At 22.3% G+C, this 11,837-nt stretch overlaps 1 protein-coding gene across 1 annotated transcript; it reads left to right on the top strand.

Moving 5' to 3' along the window:
* Positions 1-3,339: 3,339 nt before the first annotated feature.
* On the top strand, positions 3,340-11,812 carry LOC135121028 (uncharacterized). The gene is made up of 14 exons (XM_064045338.1): positions 3,340-3,395; positions 4,086-4,125; positions 4,177-4,234; positions 5,087-5,186; positions 5,240-5,417; positions 5,966-6,080; positions 6,407-6,543; positions 6,637-6,726; positions 6,777-6,847; positions 6,958-7,027; positions 8,460-8,512; positions 8,699-8,761; positions 10,984-11,098; positions 11,597-11,812. Exons 5-14 carry the CDS (start codon positions 5,292-5,294, stop codon positions 11,810-11,812), a joined length of 1,056 nt encoding a protein of 351 aa, XP_063901408.1. The 5' UTR covers positions 3,340-3,395; positions 4,086-4,125; positions 4,177-4,234; positions 5,087-5,186; positions 5,240-5,291.
* The last annotated feature ends 25 nt before the right edge of the window (positions 11,813-11,837 follow it).

The raw sequence follows: 11,837 nt of genomic DNA, 5'->3' as shown, positions 1-11,837 counted from the left end.
TATTTTTTAATCTTAACTTTTTATTTAATTTTATTTAAATTTATACATATTTTTTTATTTGTTCATATTTTTCTACATTTTTCTCTAAATACTAACGGGTTGTGCCCTTATTGTGTGTTATAACTCTCACTTGACCCGGGACGCCTACGTATACAGAAAAGAAAAGTTCCGTTATAATATTTTTAGTTTTTAAACCTGTGCGTTATGCCTTTTTTAAAGAGAACTCTTAAAATTAACAATTAAAAAATTAAAATTAAAATTCTAGACCTCTGACTTTACTCTGAAGAGTTTTAATCTGTAACACCAGTAGTTTTATATTAGTACTTTTATGAGTATTCTTATTACATTAAAGTTGTTGTTGTTATATTGTTATCAACGTTGTAACTTTGGATTAACATTATAAATATTACTACTAATACAATTGCTACAATAATTGTTATTACTGGTGCTATTATTGCTATAGTTATTTCAGTTTTTATAGAAGATAACTTTGCAAGTCTTATTTAAAAAGTTATTATAATAACCCATAAATTTACTGTCCTTCGAAGTTTATTTTATAGATGCTTAAGCTTTTTCTAAAAGTTGTTGCGAGGAATAAAGATCAGCAGTAGCAGGGTTTAAAGTAGTAAAGAATTGCCTCGGATACTTGTATATATATATATTTTCTATCTTTTGTTTTTTCTCCAGGTGCTGACACTCCGTCTTTTTTAGATCTAACTTATTTGAGTTTTTTTGGTTCAGTATTTACTGGAGCATAACTCATCGCAACTTTTCAGTGGAAAATAAAAAGTATAGAAAGAAGCGTATTAGTTAAGTGCAGAATATAAAATATAAATATAAACTAAAGTTATATACATAAATAAGTTAGTAAATGTAGGTTCGTTAAGCTTAGCAGCAGCTTAAAATAAGTTTGAAAGAGTATACGGGAACCTATTGCACAAACCGTCCTAATTCAGTTTTTGATAAACAACTTTCTAATTGCAATACTATTACAATATTAAGGAATCTTTAGGTACAAAGTAAAAAAACAGCACCAAATTTCCGGAACTTAACTTAAAAATTTAACGTGTAGGGCATATCCGGTAGTGAATTGCTTCTAGAGCTCTTGAAATATCTTCTACGTAAAAAAAATGAATTAGAATAACTTAACAGAGCAAAAAAAAAAATGCGAAGCAAGGAATCTTTCTTGTGGATAACATAGTTTTTTATCTTAACAGGTAGAGCTATAAACTGCTAAAATAATCTAAACGTCACTTTTTTAATAGTAACTTTATAAGTTTTGGAAATAAATAAAAGATTGATAATAATTCAATAATAAATGAGTAAGATGTAAAACAATTAAATAATTATAATATAATAATAAAACAGAATAAGGTAAGTGAAATTTTTATTAAAAAAAAAGTTATTTAAAATACATATTTGTAAGTCAAAATCTTGCTTACTTTACTGCTATGAACTTTCAGACATGTTTATTTCTCTTTTAGTAGTTAATTCTCCTGTGTAAAGCGTGTCACGGGTTAATAATAACAATTTAATGGATTTAGTATAATTTAATTGTTCCCCATTATAATAATAACACTATACATAAGTTTGGAACTGGACCTGAAAAGTTGTACTAAACCTGTAAGAGAAGTTTTATCGTTTTAGGTCGTTTTTAGAACTATTTCAGAAGGGACTTCTTTGTTTGCCCTGTTAAAACACTTAATTTACTTTGAAAAAAAAAGTCTTTCAGACTTTGTCTTAGTTTTAGTGTTAGCCTTTCATATTACAAGCATATTCGTACTCTGAAATAGATTTCTTAAGCTTCAAGCCCAAGCTTTGATAATTGCAAAAATTGAAGCTTTAGAGCACACTAGTTAAATTTTAATTTCCGCAGTATACCTTATTCAAAGTTCTTCCTGCATTTAAAATTGTACTACCTACCTTTGTTTGATATCTTTTCTGTAATCAAAGCATCCAAGAGAAATAGTAAAACAAATTTTAATTTTTAGCTTATATTATGAAAAATAACATGTTTTTACTTTGTGATTAGTAAAAAAAAAATTAAAGATATTAAATTCTATACTATACCTTATTCTTGAGAAAATAATAATCATACTTTATAAAGAGAATAGTATAAAATATTATTAATACCAGTGATCGGTGCCAAAGCTCAATTGCAAATTTTTTTTTTAGCGTACATTTGGTTTAAATTTAAAATTTTTATAAACTTTACACTTTGGATGTCTAGAATTGCGAGAGAGCACTTAGTAAATAAAGTAAAACTTATATTGAAGTTCTTATGATATTAATATTTCCTCTCCGCTTGTTGTTAGGTTGCAAAACTTATTAAAGTTAGTAAAGAAAAAATTCAAGTTTTTCGAGAATACGAACCTGACAGAACTGGTAACCTTCAAAATTAGAATAGATTTAATTAATTATTAATAATTATTTCTTTTAGTACATAAGCAGAGCTTTTATTATTTGTAATAATTCATTTACTGATAATAACATTCAAATAGTTTTGAGCTATAACTAAAATGTTTAGCCTGTTTTTAGCGAAATAGTATCAAGCTGCCTTGCTAGGTTTTTATGAGCTATTTATTATTATATATAAAAGTATTCTTTCAAAGGATCTTTAAAAATAATTTTTATATTTTTTTTTTTATTTTTTCATCTGGAATTTACTTATTTAAATGCACTTTAAGCATTTTCTATAAGACTTCCGAATTTGTGCGAGGTTTCCTCTACTGCAATTAGTTCCGCTTTTTTGAATCTGAATAAGCAATACTTTTCTGGTTACGCTTTTCCAGAAAAAAGAGAAGAAGATTCACCTATTAGAAAATTTCTTTTTGATCTTAATACCGATTATATTACAAGAAATTCACTGGAAAGAATTTTTTATAAAAAGGTCTTTGTACTTTTCGTTGTAGTATGTATTAATTTGGTAATAATTTTTTTGTTACAATTGTAAACAGTCTTTTACTTTATACTAATTTTAGCATATAATGTTGTTTATCTCACTTTGTAGGTTATTTTTAATTCTTTAAGGAGATTTTTGTTTACAATTTTCTGCTACTTTAGATTTATTATATAATTTTCTTTGAAAAAAAATTAAATTTATAATTATAATACTATTAATATTTGTTAAAGTAAGTTTCTTATTAAATTTATTATAAAACTTGTTGCTCATGCTAATATGTTTCTCTGCATTGTGTAAAATTTAATATCGCTCCTTTTTTAAGAAGTTAATCAAGAAAATTAGCATTAGTTAATTTACTTTTTTACTTATTGTGATCACTTAAATAATTTTAGAGTTTATACGGATTTGAAGAACAAATTGGAAAAAATAAAAAAGTTATAATAGAGTTTAGTTCACCTAACATCGCCAAGCCGTTCCATCTTGGCCATCTAAGGTTTATAAACAATTTTTATAAAAATCTATTAATTAATTTTTTTAATTCATTATCTAACAATTGCATAGAATTATCTTAAATGTAATACTAGCAAGTTTTTTCTAAATATCTTATCATCCTTTTAAACCTATCGAACTTCCCTATATTAAAAATTTTGTAAAATAATACAAATAAATTTATAAAAGTGAATTATAACAATTAGTATATATAAATTTTATATAAAATAAATTATTATAACTTCAATGTTTAGATGCATTCTCATGTTATAAACTTTAGCACGTATAATATAAAAAATTTATTCTGACGTAATTATTTTAATAAAATTATTTAATTTAGTAAATCATAATTTTTAACTTTTAAATTACCCAAGAAATGCAAATATTTTACTTCTATTATAAAAGAATTTGTAAACATGTACTTTACTAACGCATCCCCCTTAATGGTCATTTTTTCCATTTAATATTTTTTTAGGAGAATTTTGTTTTGAGATTATAAATATTTATAAACTTTTTATCTTTTCCTAAAGATTTATAAAAAGTATTTTTTCTAGATGATAAATTTATATAGTGTTTATAATTTTTTTCTATTAATATCTTTATATTTTTTCTGCACAAACTTATTTCTATTATGTTTTTTAAGCCTTAATATTAAAAAATCAGTATTTTTATGTTTTTAATTTTATTTTTTTAGATCCACCATTATTGGAGCTTTTTTGTCAAACATTCACGAGGTTTATCTCTGATATTCTGTGTATAATAAAACGTAATCAATTTTTTGGTAGCGACTTGGTTATAAGTGTGTCAAAATAAATTATTTGGGCGACTGGGGAACCCAATACGGTACCCGATTGGCAATAATAATTATTTTTTCTGTTACATATTTTGAATTTAAAACAATTTTTTTAAATTTGACTTTTTTATTTTTATCATTAAAATTAGTGGCATAAATATTTTATTCATTACAAAAAAAATAATGAACTTAAAAAATTGTGAATTTTTTAACATCAAAAAGGAACTTTTAAACCTTTACTAAATGCTTTTTTCAACCAATCCAAAGGAAGCATATTTTTTAATCATTTGCTATGAGGGTTACCATAGGGGCAGTTAGGAGCGTTGTGTTTTTCTTTTTTATTGTAATTTGTAATATACTAAAAGTTATTATTAATACAACTTTTTAAAACGGTTTCTTCATTTTTCGACTCAAATACTCAACATTTTATATAAATAAAGATATTTTGGCTCTTTTTTTGTCATTCAGTTGAGTATACTTATTATTAGTGAAAATTTTATTGCGTTATAGAAAACATTAGTTTAACATTGTAATCTTATTGGATACACATGTGGCCTCTAGTGTCCTAAAAGGCGTCTAATTACACCTTTTTATATTTAAAGTTCCCGCTTGCCTTCTACATTGAATGTATTATAATTATATAGTAATATTCCCTATATAAAAATATACTTCTCTATATTTGTTTATTTTATTATTTATTTTTTATTACTTTTTAGTAATAATCATAATTTTTTATTTTCAAATTCTATTGTGAAAAATTTTTCATAATACTTTGTTTACTTTTTTTTTTATAATGAATATATTATTTATGTCTACTATAGTATTAAGTTGTTTTAAATATATATATATAATTTTTTCTATATTTAAATGATTTATGTATTCGCGTTCATATAATTTTTGAGGTCTGCTGGCTGTTGGCTACCAAAAATACGGCAATCCAATAGAACTTGAGAGAAATGCCGTCAAGCATTTATATGATATTTACGTAAAAGTCTCGCAGGAGTATTACACACGCACATCTATTAACCTTTTTATTATTTATTACTATTTAAAAGGGCCAATCACAACAAGGGATTTCATGCAGAAGCACGTGCTATCTTCCGTTCCATGTGCAGCGGAAATAAAGAATTACTCGACATGTGGAGTAACTTTAGAGAGCTGAGTATTCACGCTTACGCACAAGTTTACAAGCGGTTGCATATTACTTTCGACCACTTCGAGTTTGAGTCCCAGGTCACTATTTTTACTGCTGTTTTATGCACGCACGGTAAGTCACGTGTTTGATGAACGCTACTAAAAAAACCAATGAGAAGTAAAAGGAGCAATAGTATTGTTAAAATGCCTTAATATATATTGTGAAATGTTAGCAAAGAAATTAGACCAATCAAAAGTTATGTCGGGATTGGTGTTACATTTTTATATTATAACAGGTTTACGAATAAACATTGCAAAAAAAATAGTGATAGTTAAAGACCTTCCCTACTATATCAACAAATAAATATTTATATTTTATAGGAAAAAATCTATAAATATGTGATTTTTGTAAAATATATCTATAACTTTTAGGATTGGTTATTTTTATCTTCAGTAAATATCTCATCAGTTTTTTTTACGACTTACATATTTTTTATGAAAAGTTTTTAAATATAATATAAAACTTTAAAGAACTTTTATTAAACAATTTTTTCATTTTCTAAAAATGTTGAACTTTTCATTATAATTAATGATTGTATATAGAAATATTTTAATTTCTTGATAAACAAAATTATTATTTATACAAGATGGAAGCGTTTTTACCCAAAACGCTCTCCGAACTTTCAAGACTAAACTGCATAAAGAAGACCAATCAGGGAACTGGTTTATACTCCGACTTTAACGGAAAATTTTCCCCCGCTGGTAACTTTTTTATTATTACTAAACATTACTTTTGTTTATTCTCATCACATTTCTTTAAATGCAATTTATTTATACAAAAATAGTAAACTTTTCGTACTTTTATGGAAAAGTTTGTTCGTTATTATATTTTTATGAAAAAAGTATTATATACTTTTTAAGGCTTTTATTTCATAACTTTCATTAAAATCCTCTATAAAAATATATTTTTAAAAAAATTATGTTTGTTAAAAAATATTTGTATTATAAAAGTTTATACCTTTTTATAATGCTTATTATTGAAAGAAAAACTTGTATTATTAACTTTAACCTTTTTTATACCCAAAAAGTGTTAATCAAAGATGACGGCACCAGCGTCTACCTTGCACGTGACTTGGCAGCAGTTTATTCCCGCCTCGCGACCTATGGCGAATTTGATTGGATGCTTTACGTTGTGGGGCACGCACAAAAAATTCATTTTTGCCAAGTTCGCTTTTATATATATTTTTTGTCCTTTTTTTATGAGTTCTTTTATATATAAATTATTTTGACTATTTTTATATTTTTATATTTTTTATAGCTTTTTTACTTATTAAAAGAGTTGGGCTTCAATAAAAATAAGTTTATTCATATTCCTTTTGGAAAAGTTTTGGGAATGAGCACAAGAACAGTATATATTTTTATAAATATATAAAAACTTTTTCTTATTATTTTTTTCAGGGAAATTCAGTTTTTCTAGAAGATATTATCAATAAATCTAAAGAACTCGTCAAAAACTACATGATAAATAAGTTTAATATAACTTTTAATATTATAATTACGAGTTTCCTAACTTTTCTATATATATTATAAAGTTTATTGTTATTATTTAAGTATATTTTTATTATTTATACGAAAAAAGTATGCTCTCCAAAGTTTCTCGGAAAAGTATAGAGGAAGCTTCTGAACAACTCGGCATATCGGCGGTTATGGTAAACTTTTTTTCATTATTATTATTTTGTTCGACTATTATTTAAAAAAAAGGTTTAAAAAAATATTATAAAGTAAAATAATATTAAAAAATATTAAATAGAATATTAAAAAAAAAAGCATAAAAAAGTTTTAAATATATTATTTTTCGAAATATTAATAAAAAAATAAAAGCTTACAAAAAGGTTTAATATATATATTTTGTTTTAAATATAATAATAAATAATCGTATAAAAAAATGTTTTTTTTAATATTTTTTTATAATTAAAATAATAAATAAACTAATTATAATAAATAAATAATAAACGAGAAAGTTATAAATTATTTATTTTTTATAAAATAAAGTTTTTTTTATAAATATAAAAAAAAGTTTGAAAAAATAATTTTAGTTAAATAAAACAGTTATTATAATAAATAAAAATAAAAGCTATAAAAAAAGTTATAAATGTTATATTTTAAATATAATAAAAAAAGTATTCAAGTGTATAAAATATATTTAGTAATATAAAATAAAAAAAAATAAAAGCATATAAAAAGTTTAATGTTTTATTTTATCAGTTAAATAAAAGGACGTTTTCATCGTTTTAAATATCTATAGTAAGTACACTTTTTTTACAAAAGTAATTTTTCATTAATTTTATTTTATTCATGTTATTTTGTATTTTATTAATGTTATTTATTACATTATATTTTATTAGTTTATATTTAATTGTATTAGAAGTTTATTAAATTATATAACGAGCCTAACCGTAATCTCAGAGTGTTTAGTGGTGCTTGTACCTTATATGCTTGATTTGAGCGTATTGTATGAGCATTGTTGGCTATTCTTGGCCAATTTTGGGCTGGGCGTACTGTTTCCTGCAGTTGCGCTTCGGTTCGGGTTCGGGTTGGCTACAAAACCAGCATTGCTGGTTCCTATATTGGCTCGCCCAATTATGGGATTAACATTACTGGAGTAGAATAAAAAATTAATGCTTATAATTAAAAAATATTTTCAGTTTTTAAAGTGATTATTAATTAAAACGTAATAAAGATTTTATGTTAGTAAAAAAAATAAATTAAAATATTTTGTTATAAATAGAGTAATAATAAAAAATATTTTTAGTTAAAAAAATAATAATTACCATAATAAAATATAATATTTTGTTTTTAAATAATATAATAAGTAAAAAAAATAAAAGCAAAAAAAGTTTTAAAAAATATCTTTAGTTTAATAAAATAATAATCATAATGAAAAATAAAAGCATATCAAAGGTTTATAAATAAAATGAAAAAATGCTATTTAAAATATATTGTTACTAAAATAATACTTAAAAGTAAAAGCATACAAAAAAATTATAAATAATATTTTTATTTTTTTAAATCTTTATATTTATTGTACTAACATTGTCTAACTTTTACTTGTATTTATTATAAACTTTATACTTCTGTTAGGTTCAAGATCTTAAAGGAAGTATAGAAAAGTCATATGAATTCTCGTGGGAAAGGTTATTTATAACTTTTCATTGGCTGCTATTTTTATCAACAAGTGACGAACTTGTTATATAAATAATGAATTTATTATATTTAGTGATTAAATCATTTGCAACTAAAAATTTTGTAGTGTTTTTCTATTTTTATAATTCTGAAACTTTTTTTAATGACCATGTTGTTACCAACCAATGAAATTACAGAGTTTTGAATTTTAAGGGATATACAGGAATTTATTTGCAGTATCAATATGCCCGCCTTTGCAGGTTTTTTGCTTATATTTATAATTTTTGGGAAAAAAAAGACTAAATTTTTCTGACATTATTTTTTTACATTTATTGTATTACTTTTATTGGTAGAATTTGTTACCATTTTTTTAATTGGTTAAAATTATTTCACTTTTTTTTATTAGGTGAATTTTTCCTTAAATAATAATAAAACTTAAACATACAAGACATATATATTAATAAATTTTTTGATACGTATTTTTTATTTAACTCATTAAAAAAATATTATCGTTAATTGCCTCCAGTTTATAGGCTACCTTTATATGGTAAATAAAAGTAATGTTCTTGAGAAAATAAATTTGGCGCATTTCTATATGAATATATGTAAACTTTTTTTAAAAAAATACTTAGAAAAAAAATTATATAAATAATTGTAAATAATATTTCACAATAATTTATGTAAATATGTTTAAATTATATTAAAATTATGAATACCAACAAAAAGTTTTGCATGTTCATAATTAAATAATAATAATAGATATTAATGTAAGTTATTCAATATAAAGAAAAAATAAGTTTTATATAATTTCAAATCATGAGAAATTATAAATATTCAAAATAAATTGAGTTTATTTTAAAATAAAAGTTTTATATAATAATGAATTAAAAAATAAATATTTAATGAAAAATATTAATATAAAAACTATAAATATTAACAAAAGTTATATATAAATAAAATTTTTCATTAGTATTAAATGAATACATTAAAAGTTTGTATAATAAAATAAATATTTTTTCTATTTTAATAATAAAAGTTAAAAAATAATAATAATAAGTAAAAGCTTTAATTGTTTTATGAATTTTTAAATTTTTTTTCATGATAATTAAAAAAAGTTAAATAAAATATAAATGAACAGTAAATATATTTATAAGTAATAGAGAAAAACAAGTTTATTATAATAATGATAATTATAGAAAATGTATTAAAATAATGAGAAATAGTAAAAGTATAAATATTAATAGAGTAAATGTTTTATTACTATAATAACAATAAAAAGTTAAATAAAATAATAATAATATAAGTAAAAATTTATGAAAAGTTTAGATATAAAGAAAAAAAAGTTTATTATAGAAATAATTAAAAATAGTTAAAATAAAATAATAATGATAGTAAATATATTTATAAATATGAATAATAGAGAAAAAAGTTTATAACAATAATTCTACGAAGTTGTAATAAAATAATAATAGTAAATAGTAAATATTTTTATAAAGTATAAATAATAAAGAAAAAAGTTTAAAAATAATATTTCTTTATGTATTATTATTTTTATTTATTATATATTTTTTGTTACGTTTATTAAAATTATCTTTCATTTCGTGTTTGGGATAAAGCAAAGTGTTTCATTACTTTTAAATATTATTTTATTAATAGCGAACAATAATAAAAAGTATATAAAATAGAGAACATGTAGAATAATATAATTCTTAACAAAAGTTATTATAATAAATACTCCAGAAGTAAAATCAGCAAAGATTTTTATAAATTTCTTATAGTAAATAAAGTGGAAATAAAATATATAATAAAAAATAAAATTAATAATAAAACTTTTATTTTATTAATAATACTCAATATAAAAAGTTTTTTACTATTTATAAAAATATTGAGAAAAGGAACTAGTAGGAAAAATAGTAAATATAATTATAAGAAAAAGGAGTTTTAAATGTTTTAAAAAATCATTACAGCAATTTTATTAATATTTTAAAATCTTTTCAGGAAAACGCTCCAAAAATTTAGTAAGAATATTTAAATATTTATTATAAATTATTACATAAATATAATTATTTTTGTGATAAAAAACAACATTCCATAAATTCGACCGAATTTTATATAAAACTAAATTTAAAGTGAAATTTATTAACGAGCGGCATTAAAAATTTTATATAAGAACTTATTCTTTATTGGTTCAATTTTTTTTTTTTTTACAATTTTATAATTTAACGAAATTTTATGTAATTTTTCAAAAGTTTTCATAAAAGTTCATCAAAAATTATTACAATTTTTTTAAGAATTTTTTATGGCCCAACAACTTTAAGCATAAATATTTAGGATTCATGCTTAATATAGCAAATATACTAGAATAAGGATCTATACAATATAAAAAAGTAGTGATGAGTACGATAGGCTAAGTAGTAAATATTCTAGGAATATAGTGAATAATAAATTTTTTTATTAATTTTTTTAATAAAATATTTATTAGTATCGAACGTGAAAATAAAGACATTGTGATTGGCTCTTTTGACGAGGTGGATATGGAATGCTTGCAAGGAAGTTACGTGGTTAACATTACGCGCCTACTGGATATCTTTCCGGAGGTCTCCTCACTAAATTATTTGCCACATAAAAACTTAAAGTTTGCTATAACCTTTTCACGCATTTTTTTTTATTAATATTATATTCTTTATTTTTCCTACATAAGAAAAATTGTTTAAATTCTCATAGTTTTTAGAGGGGGTTCTTTTTTTTTTTTTAATGTTTTCTTTCCCCCAACATTTTCTATTTTTTTTTTAAAGCAACATAACTCTATTTTTTCATTCGCTAATCATACTAAAATAAAAAAGAGGACTAACAGAAAACAAAAATGGGCAGATTTCTTAGTTTTTATTACTATTTTGAATATAAAAATAATTAGTCCCAACTTCACTATTTATCATTATATGTATAACACATTCACTTTTTTTATGTTATTATTAGTAATTAGTTTTATCATAATACTTTTATATTTCCATTTTATTTATTAAGTAAATATTTTTGCTTTTACTTTTTTTATGAAATATTTCATTATTTTTTCTTAATTATTTTTATAATAAAAGGTCGTTAGGGAAGCGCTAGACAGAAGAGAGCCATCAAAAATAGTGCAGTATTCGTTGCAGCTCGCAAAGGCCTTTTCGAGCGCTTCGAAAAATCTCTACGTAAAGGACCAACCAGAAAACATAGCAAAGGCGCGCTTATTGCTAATTGGCTGTACAAAAACGATCTTACAAAGTTGCTTGGAGTTACTAAATCTGAAACCCCTCCAAAAAATATAGACCGATTGAAGAGGAGTTTATTTAA

Source organism: Zophobas morio, unplaced genomic scaffold (assembly GCF_036711695.1).
Source record: "Zophobas morio isolate AGI-343-1 ecotype UQ-CSIRO unplaced genomic scaffold, CSIRO_AGI_Zmor_V1 ptg000478l, whole genome shotgun sequence".
Classification (NCBI taxonomy): domain Eukaryota; kingdom Metazoa; phylum Arthropoda; class Insecta; order Coleoptera; family Tenebrionidae; genus Zophobas; species Zophobas morio.
The sequence above is the reverse complement of the archived record's forward strand: the minus strand, read 5'-3'. Positions and strand labels throughout refer to the sequence as shown.

What these genes read in the sequence shown, in the direction of transcription:
- LOC135121028 (XM_064045338.1), top strand. Translation starts at nt 5,292, where the DNA reads ATGTGCAGCGGAAATAAAGAATTACTCGACATGTGGAGTAACTTTAGA. An exon ending in ACTTCGAGTTTGAGTCCCAG is followed by an intron (nt 5,418 to 5,965) that starts GTCACTATTTTT and finishes TATTTATACAAG; the next exon opens with ATGGAAGCGTTTTTACCCAA. An exon ending in TCGGCATATCGGCGGTTATG is followed by an intron (nt 7,028 to 8,459) that starts GTAAACTTTTTT and finishes TACTTCTGTTAG; the next exon opens with GTTCAAGATCTTAAAGGAAG.